This window comes from Alosa pseudoharengus, unplaced genomic scaffold (genome assembly GCF_046254945.1).
Source record: "Alosa pseudoharengus isolate Yale_2024_CS ecotype anadromous, Long Island Sound unplaced genomic scaffold, YU_APseudo_1.1 YU_APseudo_1.1_scf_2, whole genome shotgun sequence".
Classification (NCBI taxonomy): domain Eukaryota; kingdom Metazoa; phylum Chordata; class Actinopteri; order Clupeiformes; family Clupeidae; genus Alosa; species Alosa pseudoharengus.
Window position 1 is genome coordinate 4,654,799 of NW_027468663.1, and position 12,656 is coordinate 4,667,454.

General features: G+C 46.2%; 1 protein-coding gene across 2 annotated transcripts; it reads right to left on the reverse strand.

Annotated features, from left to right (window-relative positions):
• Positions 1 to 1,215: 1,215 nt before the first annotated feature.
• On the reverse strand, positions 1,216 to 8,593 carry LOC143134976 (inhibin beta A chain-like). Of its 2 annotated transcripts, XM_076295705.1 has the most exons (3): positions 7,890 to 8,593; positions 7,475 to 7,781; positions 1,216 to 2,380 (listed from the first exon to the last, which is right to left on the reverse strand). In XM_076295705.1, exons 1-3 carry the CDS (start codon positions 7,992 to 7,994, stop codon positions 1,593 to 1,595), a joined length of 1,200 nt encoding a protein of 399 aa, XP_076151820.1. In that variant the 5' UTR covers positions 7,995 to 8,593; the 3' UTR covers positions 1,216 to 1,592. The 2 variants fall into 2 exon arrangements, with proteins under 2 accessions (XP_076151820.1, XP_076151819.1); XM_076295704.1 differs by lacking the exon at positions 7,890 to 8,593 and having other exon boundaries at positions 7,475 to 7,755.
• Positions 8,594 to 12,656: the final 4,063 nt, after the last annotated feature.

Below are 12,656 nucleotides of genomic sequence, written 5' to 3' on the forward strand. Positions count from 1 at the left end.
ATGTATCTCAGAAACAGCCACAGAGTGCACACACAGCATATGACAGAGGAGACACATCACTGCCTCCACATCTGGTCTACTTCCTCCTCTAAAAACCACACAGAGAATTCCTACAGTTAAACGCCAACACAGACCAAGACTGGTTATTTAGTCTCACACCATTGAAAGTATGGCCCTCACATTTTGTCTTATCCTTTTTAACATTAATGTTGTGTGTGAAGAAAGCAAAGAACAAACTCAAACTCAAGATGTATTTACAACTCTTTAGCTTTAATGATGAAGCAAAAATTGCTGCAAAATAAATTAGATATAAAACATGATAACACACACTTTTTGATTTATACAACAAAGCAACATATCACTCAATATCCCTATACATACAAAATACATGTATTTCTCCAGATATGTCCTTCAGTGTCCTTTGCTTATGAATAAGAACCAAAGAATTACAACCACATTTAACATCAGCTCATAGTTTTGTCACTATTTGTCATTTTGTTTTTGCAAAACATATCTGATTTACAGATCAGCTTGTGTTATGAAGACTAACTCAGTTTATATTAGGACATTGGCAGTGAAAAACAAGTTTGAATGCAGAAAGCAGAACAAAAGCATTTTACACCAGGGGTCACGTCATCAAGTTTACTTTTATGTCTCATATGTTTTTTTTTCTTTCTTTTTTGTTTTGACCAGCATTTTTTAAATATGTGACTATCTCTGGGTATTGTTTATCTGGCCTTTTTTTATGAAGAATCTCTCTGGCGAAACCTTGTCAGGAATCTGGTGAACGATTGGTCCTGGAAATCTTTGGTGCATAATGTTTGTTCAATACTCAATTTGATATTGTTGATTTCAATTTTTCATGTGTCTCATGGAATGTTGTTCCTCTCTGTGATAGTAGTGGGTAGAATGTTGGCATAGTGCAAATTTTCACCATTTTTCATCAACATTCAGTCATTCACTGTTAAGAGGACCATAAAATTTATAATAATAATAATAATAATAATAATAATAATAATAATAATAATAATAATAATAGTTTGGTTCCAGTAGCTGGTCAAACTTTCTTTCAAGTATCTCTCAAAAAACATTTAAAAAGAAAAGACACAGTCTTTCTCATTTTTGTTGAAAAACAACAACTCGCCCAACCCCACCCACCCCAAAATACACAAAACACAGAAATGAACACATAATAATACTTGACAAGTTGCATAGTTCAGTTTAGTTCAAAGGTCATTCGTGCCAGCAGTCTTTTTTATTGCAGTGCAAAATGACAAGAATGACACCTCTGCCTTGGCCATGCACATATTCCCTCTCATTCTTGCTCCCCTTTTCATAACAAAAATATATTATATATTTCTCTTATTTTCCTTAATCTGAAAGTGCCACAGAGATCACTCCGTCAAAGAGTTCCCATTGGAATAATCCAAAGACAAAAATCAAATTCAGTTGACCAAAGTTCAACAGAATAGTTGCATGTGTACGGTCAAATGTCAGCATGGCGTGTCCACTCTCCCTGTGCATCTGGACAAACATGGATAAACTGTCTCTTACAGAATCGAGTTTATGCGGTGTCATTTTTACGCACACCTTTACGAGCATCCACACTCCTCTACGATCATGTTCTGGATGTCCTTCTTGATGACCTTCTGCTCCTCATTGTAGTAGAGCATGGACATGGCCCGCAGGCGTGTGGGCACACAGCAGGACTTGATGTTTGTGAAGGGGCTGTAGCCGCGTATGCGGTAGTGGTTGATGACCGTGGAGTGGAAGGACAGTGAGGAGCCCGTGATGCTGGCCACATTGCTGGGGCAGTCACCCTCGCAGTAGTTGGCGTGGTAACCGGGTGGTGCGATGATCCAGTCACTCCAGCCGATGTCCTTGAAGTTGACGTAGAACTGCTTCTTGCAGCACACGCGGATCTTGCCATCACACTCCAGTCCGCGCTTGCTGCGCCGGTGCGGGTGCTCTTCGCCGGGCCGCAGCACCACCATGAGGAAGGGCCGGTGGGACTGCTCACGTGCCCTATCTCCCGCCGCCGTTGCCAGGATCGGGGTGGCCCCGGCGTCAGCGCACAGCGGGCAGGACACCCGCAGGCGCATGACGCTGTTGTCGCCCTCCAACAGGGCCTGGACGCTGCGTGGCACGGGGAGCGTGTGCCAACCACTGCGTCGTGTGTCCACAGCCTTCTCGGACACCAGCTCCTCGTGGAGCTCCCCGTCCGCGCCGGGCAGCTGCTGCCGGAGCTGGACGTTGACTTTGCCTTTGCCCCGGGTGCCCTTAGCCAGCTTCAGGAACAGCCACATGTTGGCCTGCTCCACCACAGACTGCGAGGTGGCCTCCTTGGAAATGTCGAACTGCACCACGTCAGGGCTGTCTCCTGCAACCATAAGAGGGACATGATGGATGAGTTGTCGTAAACGCTGTCATCAGGTCATCAGGTCAAAGGAATAGAACAATGGCCAAGAGATTTTACAGTTCCAAATTCATATATCATATAATTTACATAGTAAATGACAATAAAACATTTTTTTTTATCATGACGTCAATATTATATTGGAGCTCATTGTTCTAAGAAGTGTGCTTAAAAACAGAATGGCAAGCTTCCTATATGAGAAGCAGCTGAATACAATCAGATCCGCAGGGAACCAGTAATGCGGTGTATAGCAGAACGGCCCAGAAAGCACTTATCTCCCTGTCTGGAGTTAATACATTTCACAGTCGTCTTTCACCATCTGCAATTCTTCGTCAACACCTAGCCTTCCCTCCATAAAAACATTTCCTGGTGCTAAAATCATGGAACTCCACTGTGTATATAAAGCCTGTCATGTTATGACAAGGGCCTTACCAATAATTTGCACATGACTGTATGGCATAAGCCATCCCAGATTCAGTAACCACCGCTGATTTATTGGTCTCCTGTTTGCAGAGTCCAGATCCTGACTCCCCCCCCCAAAAAATTCTTTTAATATTCACTTTGTTTAGCAGTGTTTCTGTTCTGAGGTATCACATTGTCTCGATACATGCCAGGTTACTGGCAGCGATGTCAACACCCATTTTTCTTTTATTGTGTCGGCTGTTTATTGTCGTTCAATTTGGCTGGGGAAAAGGGCCTGCAACAGGAACAAGAGTTAAGAGTTTACAGGGAAACCGTTATGTTGCCTTTGACCCAGCCGTATCTTGTATCACAGGATAATGGGAGGGCGTGAAACTGAAGCAGTCTGTCCTAAAGCCTTATTCAGCCATGTTTTGAATTGTAAATAGCTTTCATGATGTACACGACAATGTTCAATCATTATTCACAGCTCCCTGCAGGACTCAGAGAGTGTCTGCTGTAAATCACAGTGCACTATGCTAGTCGGGCCCTGGGTACAGTTTGAAATAACCTGAGGTGAGTTTTAAGGCCGCTGACAGGAAGGACCCTGTTAAAGTTCTGGTTACACTGTCCACATTTTCCATCCAGCCTGGATTAAGTTGTCAAATAGAGCTGAGTGGATCGAGTGTCATAACTGTATAACTGTGTTTTGACTCAAGGGTTCTCCGTTTTCTCAGCAGCCGTCCACTTTTCTGTGATGGGAACGAGCCGTGGCGAGACTTGCTCAGCTGACAACACCGCTGAGAAGCTCGGAAAAGACTTCACCGGAAGGCCAACCATGCAAGGCCTGTGAACCAGTGCAGCGCGTCGGGGGGGTTGGGTTGTCATGGGGGGAGGGTCATGCAGTTCATATACGACCATGGACCGTGACGCTGTACATTACCATTACTGGCTGCTGCCCATCTTCTCAATGAGCTATTTCTGCTGGGCCATATTACTCAGAGCCATTATCTAAACATTCATCATCAGAACAGAGCGGGCTGCACATAAATTATGCCAAGTGCCCACTCACGGCACGGATCAAAAGCGGGTTTAGGTTGAGACGGTGGGCCTGTCTGGTAATGAGGTTTATTTGTGGATGACAGGCCTCTATCTGTATGCAAAGCCTTCATTTACACAAGGACCCTGTGTACCCATAAGGGCTTGTTTGCCGATGGTGAGTCATCTCCTTAAGTATGTCTGGTTTACTCTGGATTAATGAATACATTTATATATATGCATTATATATTTATGGGACATGTAAATTAATAGAGATTCTGCTTTAGCTGTGAACTTTAACATGCGGAACAGGCAGATCTCCCAGATATGTTCCCCCTTTCCGCCCCTCCAATAGGCGTCCTTATCCTCCCTCTCACGCCAGTCTTATTGCCTACATCACACCGCTCAAGTGGCCCTGTAGCATGAGGGGGAACACTTAACAGCCTCTCCTGGGCAGTCGCCTGCCAACAGCCATACCAGCTGCCACGTAGCCCACGTGATGCGTGTCTTCTGATGGCTCTTACAGAGCCAATTATTCTTGGTGTTTCTTTCCTCAGGTTATCACTGTGCCTGGGGGTTGTCATTTTGTACATGTCTTTGTATCAGTAATGAGTTCAGCTGATCTGATGATGACGTACAAAGTGGATGTGGAGACCTGGCTGCACACCAGCCTGAGGGGGTTGGGGGGGGGTTGAAGAAAGCTGGAATGTCTGCGATTGCAAAATAGATTCAGTCATTTCGATTCCTGTTGAAACAATGCTTGCTCAAAGTCTAGGATAGGAATACCGAGGCGTCTAACGCAGCACGTTGAAAGTTGGACACTAAGGTGCACTGTGCAGGCCGTCAAACCAGACTATTGCGCAATATTAGCAGGAAAAGAAGCCTTTTTTTGATAGATCAGACTCTGACAGTTCAATTGCTGCCATTGAATGGCTCACTGCAGAAATACAAATGACATGCTTGAAAAAGTAAATTGGTCGTTATTATGTAAAACTTGTGATAGGATGAAATTAGTTACTATAATGTTTAATGCTAAATACAGTTGAAATAGGGGGATATCTATAGAGTTGAGATATGACAGATATCTGAACAATAATAACATATATTACAGTATATTATGTATGCTACTAAATAACTCCTACAGGTACTTTGGAAATTGATTCCTTTAGATTTCACTGACACTTCTCTTCCTTCATCTCCACACAGACAATTACACCAGACTCCTATCCCAGCCTTATTTTACATGCATCCTCTACTCATACAAAGGTGGTCTGCTGGCAGTCTTACTGCCAAGCAAGGCAGTTTATACAGAATCTGTACAAAGCAGCTGTGAGTCCCCATAGTGCCATGAGACAGCAATATCAAATAGACATGTGAACCACTCTACGAGATCCCTGAGGTCCAGACCTCGGGATGAGCAATGGGGTGTAATTATTAACCTGAAATATTTGACTGTGTGCAGGGGGATCTGTTGCACAAATGTCTCTCTCTGTCTGGCTCTTTTTTCATGAATGAACAAACAACATGAATTGAATAGTTGAAGAGTGGAGGGCTCCAGCCTCAAAGCTCAGGACGATAGCATCACAGCTGTTAGCAAGAGGGGAAAACAGCATCCTCATCGCACTTGGAAAAGATCAGCAGTGACATCGGAATGTCATTAATGATGGGCTTTTTTTCGATTCAGAGAAATGGGGAAGACTCTTTCATTCTCTCTCACTCTCTTTCTCTCTCTCTCTCTTTCCCCCTCTCTCTCTCCCTCCCTCCATCCCAGTCTTTTCTTGTCGTTCTCTTCAGTAAGCGCGGACACTTTCAAAGGAAGCCCCTCTATTCCCAGCTCAGCCAACACAGCCCAGAGTAATTACTGGGGCCCATATTTTGATGAATGGAGCAATTATGCCTGGCTAACAACCCTGTGGGTTTTTGTATAGGGCTCAAACCCAGCAACCCCTCCTTGGATCATCGTTAACGCCCTCCAACCTCGTCAGAAGCCGTTAAGGGGGCCTTTTTTTAATCTAAGGTTCATTCAAAGAGCTATTTATAGCAACTCACCATTATGCACATTTATGCAAGCAAACAGGCGGAAAACAATATGCCGTCACATGCATTCCCGATGCGTCACTGGAAAGCAAAAATGATGGATGCAATTAAACGGCGGACAGTCTCATTAGACATGGGCAGTGTGGGGGACATTTCAGTGGTCAATCAGTGGGCACGGTGCGTATCCGCAAATGCCATGCTATGTTTAGAAACACAAAGTGCTAAAATGGTCATATGTCAAACTGCGTCCTGAGTGTCCGCGGCGGTAAGAGACTAGATATACAGTACAGTTGTGTGTGACAGCATTGAGGAGTTGAGCCGAAAGCCGCAGAATAAATGAGGACCATCTGGTTCTTTTTTTTCCTTAACCACCCTGATTTCAAAGTTGAAGATGTGGATGGTCTTTCCAAAGCAGGACTGATTCACTCAAATTCATTCTTTCTTTCAGTCTCTCTCTTTCTCTCTCAGAATTACATTCAAGGAATTGGGGTATTCAAACAAAGAGTTGTACCTTTCACATTTATAATTCAGAATCTACTACTACAAAACTACAAATCATGCAGTGAAGCTGTCAAAGCAGTTGAAGTGTCCTAAGACGAGTCAGATGTTGGTAGAGGCACATAGATACTTCCTCAGGTCAGAAAAATGTGTTGAGGGCAGCCGTTAAGGAGGAAATCACATTGAGGGCACAGTAGGCTCCTAGGCGGTAACGGTCTACCCAGAGTGACGGCAGCAACGCAGTTCACATCTGTAGCGAATTTGTCCTCTCCTGTGAAACACAGTGGCATTTCTCTTCCTCCCTTTCTCTTCCTCTCTCCCTCCCTCTCTCCCTCTGCCTCTCTCTCTGTTCTTCCTCTGCGTCGATCTGTCTCTTTCTGTCGCCTTCACTCTTTGCCTCTTTTTTTTCTCCCCTCCTTGTCCCGCTCTTTCAAACATTTCACATTTTATTTGTTTTTTCCACCTCTCAGGGCGGCTCGACCCAAACATTCACACACACACACACAGAAGCCTGCAGCCTGATATTTGTTTTTAATAATCTTTCCTCAGAAGAGGCAGTGGGAAGTCGTATTCGACATCCGGCAACATCTGTTGCCTCAGACGCTTACAGAACACATGGTGCTCCTTGCGGTTGACAACTCTTCAGGCTCTCTTCAGCTAAAATCTCTCTACAGGCTATCTAGTTTTTTTCATGGAGCCTTAAAACTGCTGTTCAACCACAGGCTCCATTGATTAATTTTCAAATAGAATTCTACGGAATATATTACCAAGATAAAAGTTACTCCTTTTCAGCAACAAAAAACCCCAAACAAAATCAATCAAATGTCATGTAATTGCTGACACATTCTAGTTATCAGATTTCAGCATTCAGGTGTGCCCACAAGTGCACATCAAAAAGCAGCTGTGCAGGTTTTATCCAGAATTCCCTAATCTTTTCAACAGGTGTGTCTCTGCACAATGTGTTTCTGTTGTGCCAACATGCCCAAAGCCTCTTTGACTGACACAGTAACAACACTTTACTTCCCTTACATCTTGGACACACACACACACACACACACACACACACGTAGAGAGTTCCAAACTCACCAGGCTCGGCAAAGGTGATTATCTCGGCTGGCTGCTCGTCGTCTCCCTGCTGGTGCCCGAGGCCGGCGGCGTCCTCCTCCATCTCCACGGAGCCGTCCTCGCCCACGCGACCCACGTGCAGCTTGCGGATGGCGTTGAGGAGTGCGGCGCGCGGTACGGGCCGGGTGATGTTGGGCCGCGCGCTCAGGTGCAGCATGTTAAGGATGTGCCTCTTGACCGCCTCCACCATGTCCGCCTGCTGCTGCTGCGGTGGCTCCTCTGCATGCAACTGGGCCAGCGCGCACGACGGACAGGTGGACTCACCTGCCTCGTCCTCTGCGGCGCCGCCCCCGGTCCCTGCTCCTGCCCCTGTTGCTACGTCTGCTGCCTGCTGGGAGTCGTGGAACTGGTGCTGCTGCTGCTGCTGGGGCAAGACGCCCTGTTCTGCCGTCTCAGTCCCGCCCAGGGTCGGGGTGCAGCGGCAGGAGAGGATCCCGCAGAGGAGCAACAACATCCCAGTCATCAGTGTGAGAGCGGACATCCTGCGGATGGGAAGGAGTGGGTGAGTGGATGAGTGGGGTGATGGGACAACCTCGACTAGGTCTCTCCTTCAACACTGGTGCTTGACGTAGAGGGCAGCGGCAGCGATGCGGCTTCGCGAAAAGAGTTCGATTGATTCTTGAAGGAATACTGACACAGAAAGAGCAAAAAGAAGAAATTCAAAAAAAGAGGATAATCCTTATTTCTATGTCTGAGAAGTCATGGTTCGGAAGTGGTCGAAGCTCATCAGAAGACAGTTCCCAGTGGCCGGCTGGTCCAGCGAAAGGAGTGGTTCATGGGTCAGGTCTGGTCTGAGCGCTGTGGGGTTTTTCCTCTCTGGGAGATCAGGTTGAAGGCTGAGCCTTGAGGAGTTGGCACCGGTGCCGGTAGTCCCACGTGGTGCTGCTGCTGGTGGAGGTGGTGGTGGTGGTGCTGATTGCCGGCGCTGCTGATAGAAGTGCCCCTTTGCTGTTGGATCCTGCTGTTGAGTTGAGAGAGAGCAGTTTGAGCAGCAGAGGTGCAGAGCTCTGGAGAAGCCTCACAGAGCACAGCTCACTCTGCCGGAGTTCAATGGTTTTGTGGAAAGTGGGCAGGGTTACACAGCTCTCTGACTCTCTCTTTCTCTCTCTCTCTCTCTCTCCGTGTCTCTCTCTTTCAGTGTCTCCTCACTGTTTGGAGCTTCTCTCGTCTCTCTCCCTGTAATTATACCTTCCTCCCTCCTTCATTCCTCCCTCTCCCTCCCAGTCTATTACTCTTTCTCTTGGCTTCTTCTGAGTCACCAACTCCTCCTACAGTAAACTGGTGAGCGGCTTTGCCACTGGTGAACTTCTACATCATGGAAGCCATCTCAAAAAGGAGATCCTTGCCCCCTCTTTAACTGTATCCAATTTCCCTTCCTTTTCCTTTCTTTTTTGGTTACATAATGTTAACTGCAAAAAGGGAAGTAGTCTTCACCACTAAACAAATGAAACATATTCTCAGTATGTCTGAAGTCATCTGGCTTAAGATAGCTCAAAGTTTTAATTGATTCTTCTCAGCATTAATTATTCTCAGCAGATGGATCCACCTAAGCAAGTTCAGCCCGGTCTTGAGTTCTGAGGTCTGAAATACCTATGCTATCAGTGGTGTACTGTTGGGTTCAGCGTGGTTCAGCATGAAGTGATTTGAGCAGAGAAGATGCACCCTCTAGTGGTAATAATTCAGATTTGTGGTTCAAAAACCATTTTGGCTCAGATGCAACACGTCTACTTTCTACATAGCTTGGACCACTATTATGTATAATTCAAAGCAATAGAATGAGGCATGGATATTCATTCAATACCTAGTTAGCACAAGTGTGTCCAATCAAATATAAAATGTGTTAATGAGGTTGTTTAAAGGGTTCAATCAATACATGTTCAGTTTTGTATGTTTCTGTCCATCTGTATGTGTGTCTGTGAGAGAGAGACAAACAAAGAAAAAAATGGACCAAGTGAAGGAACACGCCTATTCCTCTGGAAAAAATGTGTATGTCTGTAAGTGCAGTGCAAATGTGTGAGCTTGCTTCAGTCCAGATGTGTCGAAATGAACTGGGCCTGATCCCGCTGGCTACATGCAGACTTTATTTCCCTGAGGGGCTACAAACCATCATCACTGTCTGCTTTTAAAATAGAAGTTTATGTGGGACTTGCTACAGAATCTGATACTACTCAAGAACTCCCTTGTGATAGCAGGCATTCCATCGTTCAGCAAGTGGACAATTTATTGTTGTTATTCAGTATTACCGGTCTTCTTTTAAAAATAGCAATTAAGAATTGGGAATAACAGCAATAAGGGTGATTTTCTTGACATTTCATATACGTTTTCCCTTAGCTTCATATTCAACCGTGTTAGGTATCAAAATCAAAATGCAATAAGTGAGCATTTTACATGTTCATGTGTCTGTTGTCTCCAGTCTTTGAATACTAGGCTATTAAGTTCAGTTAGTCCTTCTCCAGTCGTGGCACCTAATAGAGCAGGTACTTTCTGTAGTGTTTCATATATGAGAGTCTTCAGCTTACCTCTGGCTGGGCCTATACTATTGGGTTCCCACGCAATAGGATGTTCTGACATTGTGGACATCTAGCCACTTAAGACTAGCTGTCGTATTCCTTGTTGATCTCCATTAACTAGTATGTTATAAAATACATATTGTATATATATGAAGAGTTTGGTTCCAAAATGCTATATCTCCATTTCAAAATATTCAAAATACTCAAAATATTTATGAAAATTCATTAAAAAGGTTTTTAAAATGCATTTCTTGGTACTGCTTGGCTTTTGAGTTCAAAACAGTTTTATGCCCCTTTAAGGCAACATACTTTACTCATAAGTGAAGTTAGTCACGGAAAAGTCCATCACAGCTAGACATCACAACTTTCTGCTTTACTCAGCTCTTAGTCAAGTCTTGCCCCAGGAACTTGTCTGACATCTCGTCTGATCTCCCAAGACACGGCCATAACACATCACAAGCGTGGATCATCCCCAACACTCTTATTTTTAGCTGCCACATGTTTTGCAGAGGCTGGAAGTGTGTATATGTCGTGAGACTGCAGGGATTTTTTTTATATATATGTCTGATGCATCACTCATAAGAAAACACTGTCACACAGCCCACTGCAAAGTCCTGTTCTGACAGAGCTACCTACTCGCTCAGGCCGACACATTCGGAGGCTGGGGAAATGAGTAAGAGCCGAGGCGAGTGGTCAGCTCCTCTCATCACGAGCCATGACTGCGCCATCACCCTGTCTCCTCCTGTGAGGGCTCAGACAAGGCTGCGTTTACTGCAGACCCGAGGGGCCTCCCCGAGAGATGGCCTTTCAGGATTTGTGTATGAAAGTAGTAATGAGGTCTTCTAACAGGGACGGGACCGTCCTAACAGAGATAAAAGGTTTTGTGTTTACCCTCAGTTTGAACCCTTCAGCTGAGAGGGGAAAAACCATACAAATGGCTGCCACACCGTCGACTGCCAGCCAATTTCCTTAAGCTCCTCCTCGTACCCACAGAAATCTAAACACATTCCTTAGCACACATGGCAAATGTAGACTTGTTGAGGTTGTTGTTTTTTTGAGTTTTTTTTTAAGACTGGATGGAAAAACCTGGCTCCTGCGTAGAGGTGGGCGCGCGCAGGTTTTTTGGCAAAAGGAGAGTTCCCTCTCTTCCACCACCTCTGCCGCTTCGCACTCGCGCACTGACTCAGGCGGCCGCAGAGTGTGTGTAGTGAGGAGGCGGGATCCCGCGCTCCACTCGCTCACATCACTCTGCGGCCGCGAACGCAACGCTTTCATCATCGCCTTCGCCTGCCGACTCTGACTAATTCTCGCTTTTCCCTGTCCGTGCCCCCCACCACCACCACACCCCCCCACCCCTCTCCCTCCCTCCCTCCCACCTCTCCGTCCCTTCATCTCCATCTACCTTTTTCCTCCAGACGGAGAGCTTTCATCCGCCATGTCACCGGTGACTCACCTCATAATTAGTCTGTTCCCGTCCTCCCACCTGCCTCTCTTTCTCTTTCTCTCTAGCACAGTTTTTTAATCCCCCTTTCCAACGGCCCAGACTCCCAGGGACCAGAGGGCCAGACACCGGCCACAACCTCTGACAGTGGCCCGCAGCAGGTGTGTCAACTGGACGGGACCGGACAGTGGATCTTATGCGCTCACTCGCTCGCACACTTCCCTTTCCTCCCTGCGTTTTTTTCCCTTTACGTTCCCCCTCTTGACCTGTGTTATCAACAGGGGAAGAAAGAGACCTTCTGCTTCTCTCCAGGACCCTGGAGGCTTACGTAACAGTGATTGGCTGATGCAGTGACGCACGCTGATGATGTAACAAAGCACCACCTTCCACCTGACTGAGGGGACGTCTCTACCCCCCACACACACATACACACACACTCACACACACCTCACCCAGAGCTGCAGTGAGTCAGGCTGTGAGCCCACCTGTCGCACATGCATTTGCCTCCACAGCGTATTTCATCAATGTCTAAGCCACACAAATCTGAAAATCAGACAGGACTCTCTCACACACCCACAAACACAGACGTATACACACACACACACTCACGCACAGCTGCTCGCTAAACTGGGGGAAAGCCTCAGGAAGTGTGGGAGACACACAGACGTCAAACTGACCACCTGGAGTGCAGGGAGAGAACCTAAAGTTGATGACTGTTTGCACAGATCAGTGTATTGTCTATCCTGCTGCTCCCCCCTGAGGCAACGCATTCCTCTTCTAGATCATAAAAAAAAGAACCACTAGTTACAACGGCTCAACTGACTGAAGTTCACAGCAGGAACTTATCACAAAAGGAATCCAAACAGACAGCATCCAATTAATATGACTTAGTAATCTCCATTCTTTAAATATAGATATAAAAGCCCTCACACATCTGATGACTCATGGTAGTGCACACACACACACAGTGAGCGTGGTTTTAGAGTCATCCATTACTAACGCCGCCTCACGTGTCGCACCTTCGCCGCGGAGCAGATGGCAGGCCAGCGTGCGTGATGTCAGAGCGTGGAGGGAGCGCAGCATGGCGCGTAGCGCAGGCTCCATTTTGGGTTACGCTTGCCGCTCGCTGACTCAGAGGGGGTGGCTGGCGGAGGATGGGATCAGGAAATCCTCTCTCTTAGTCGTGTTAGTC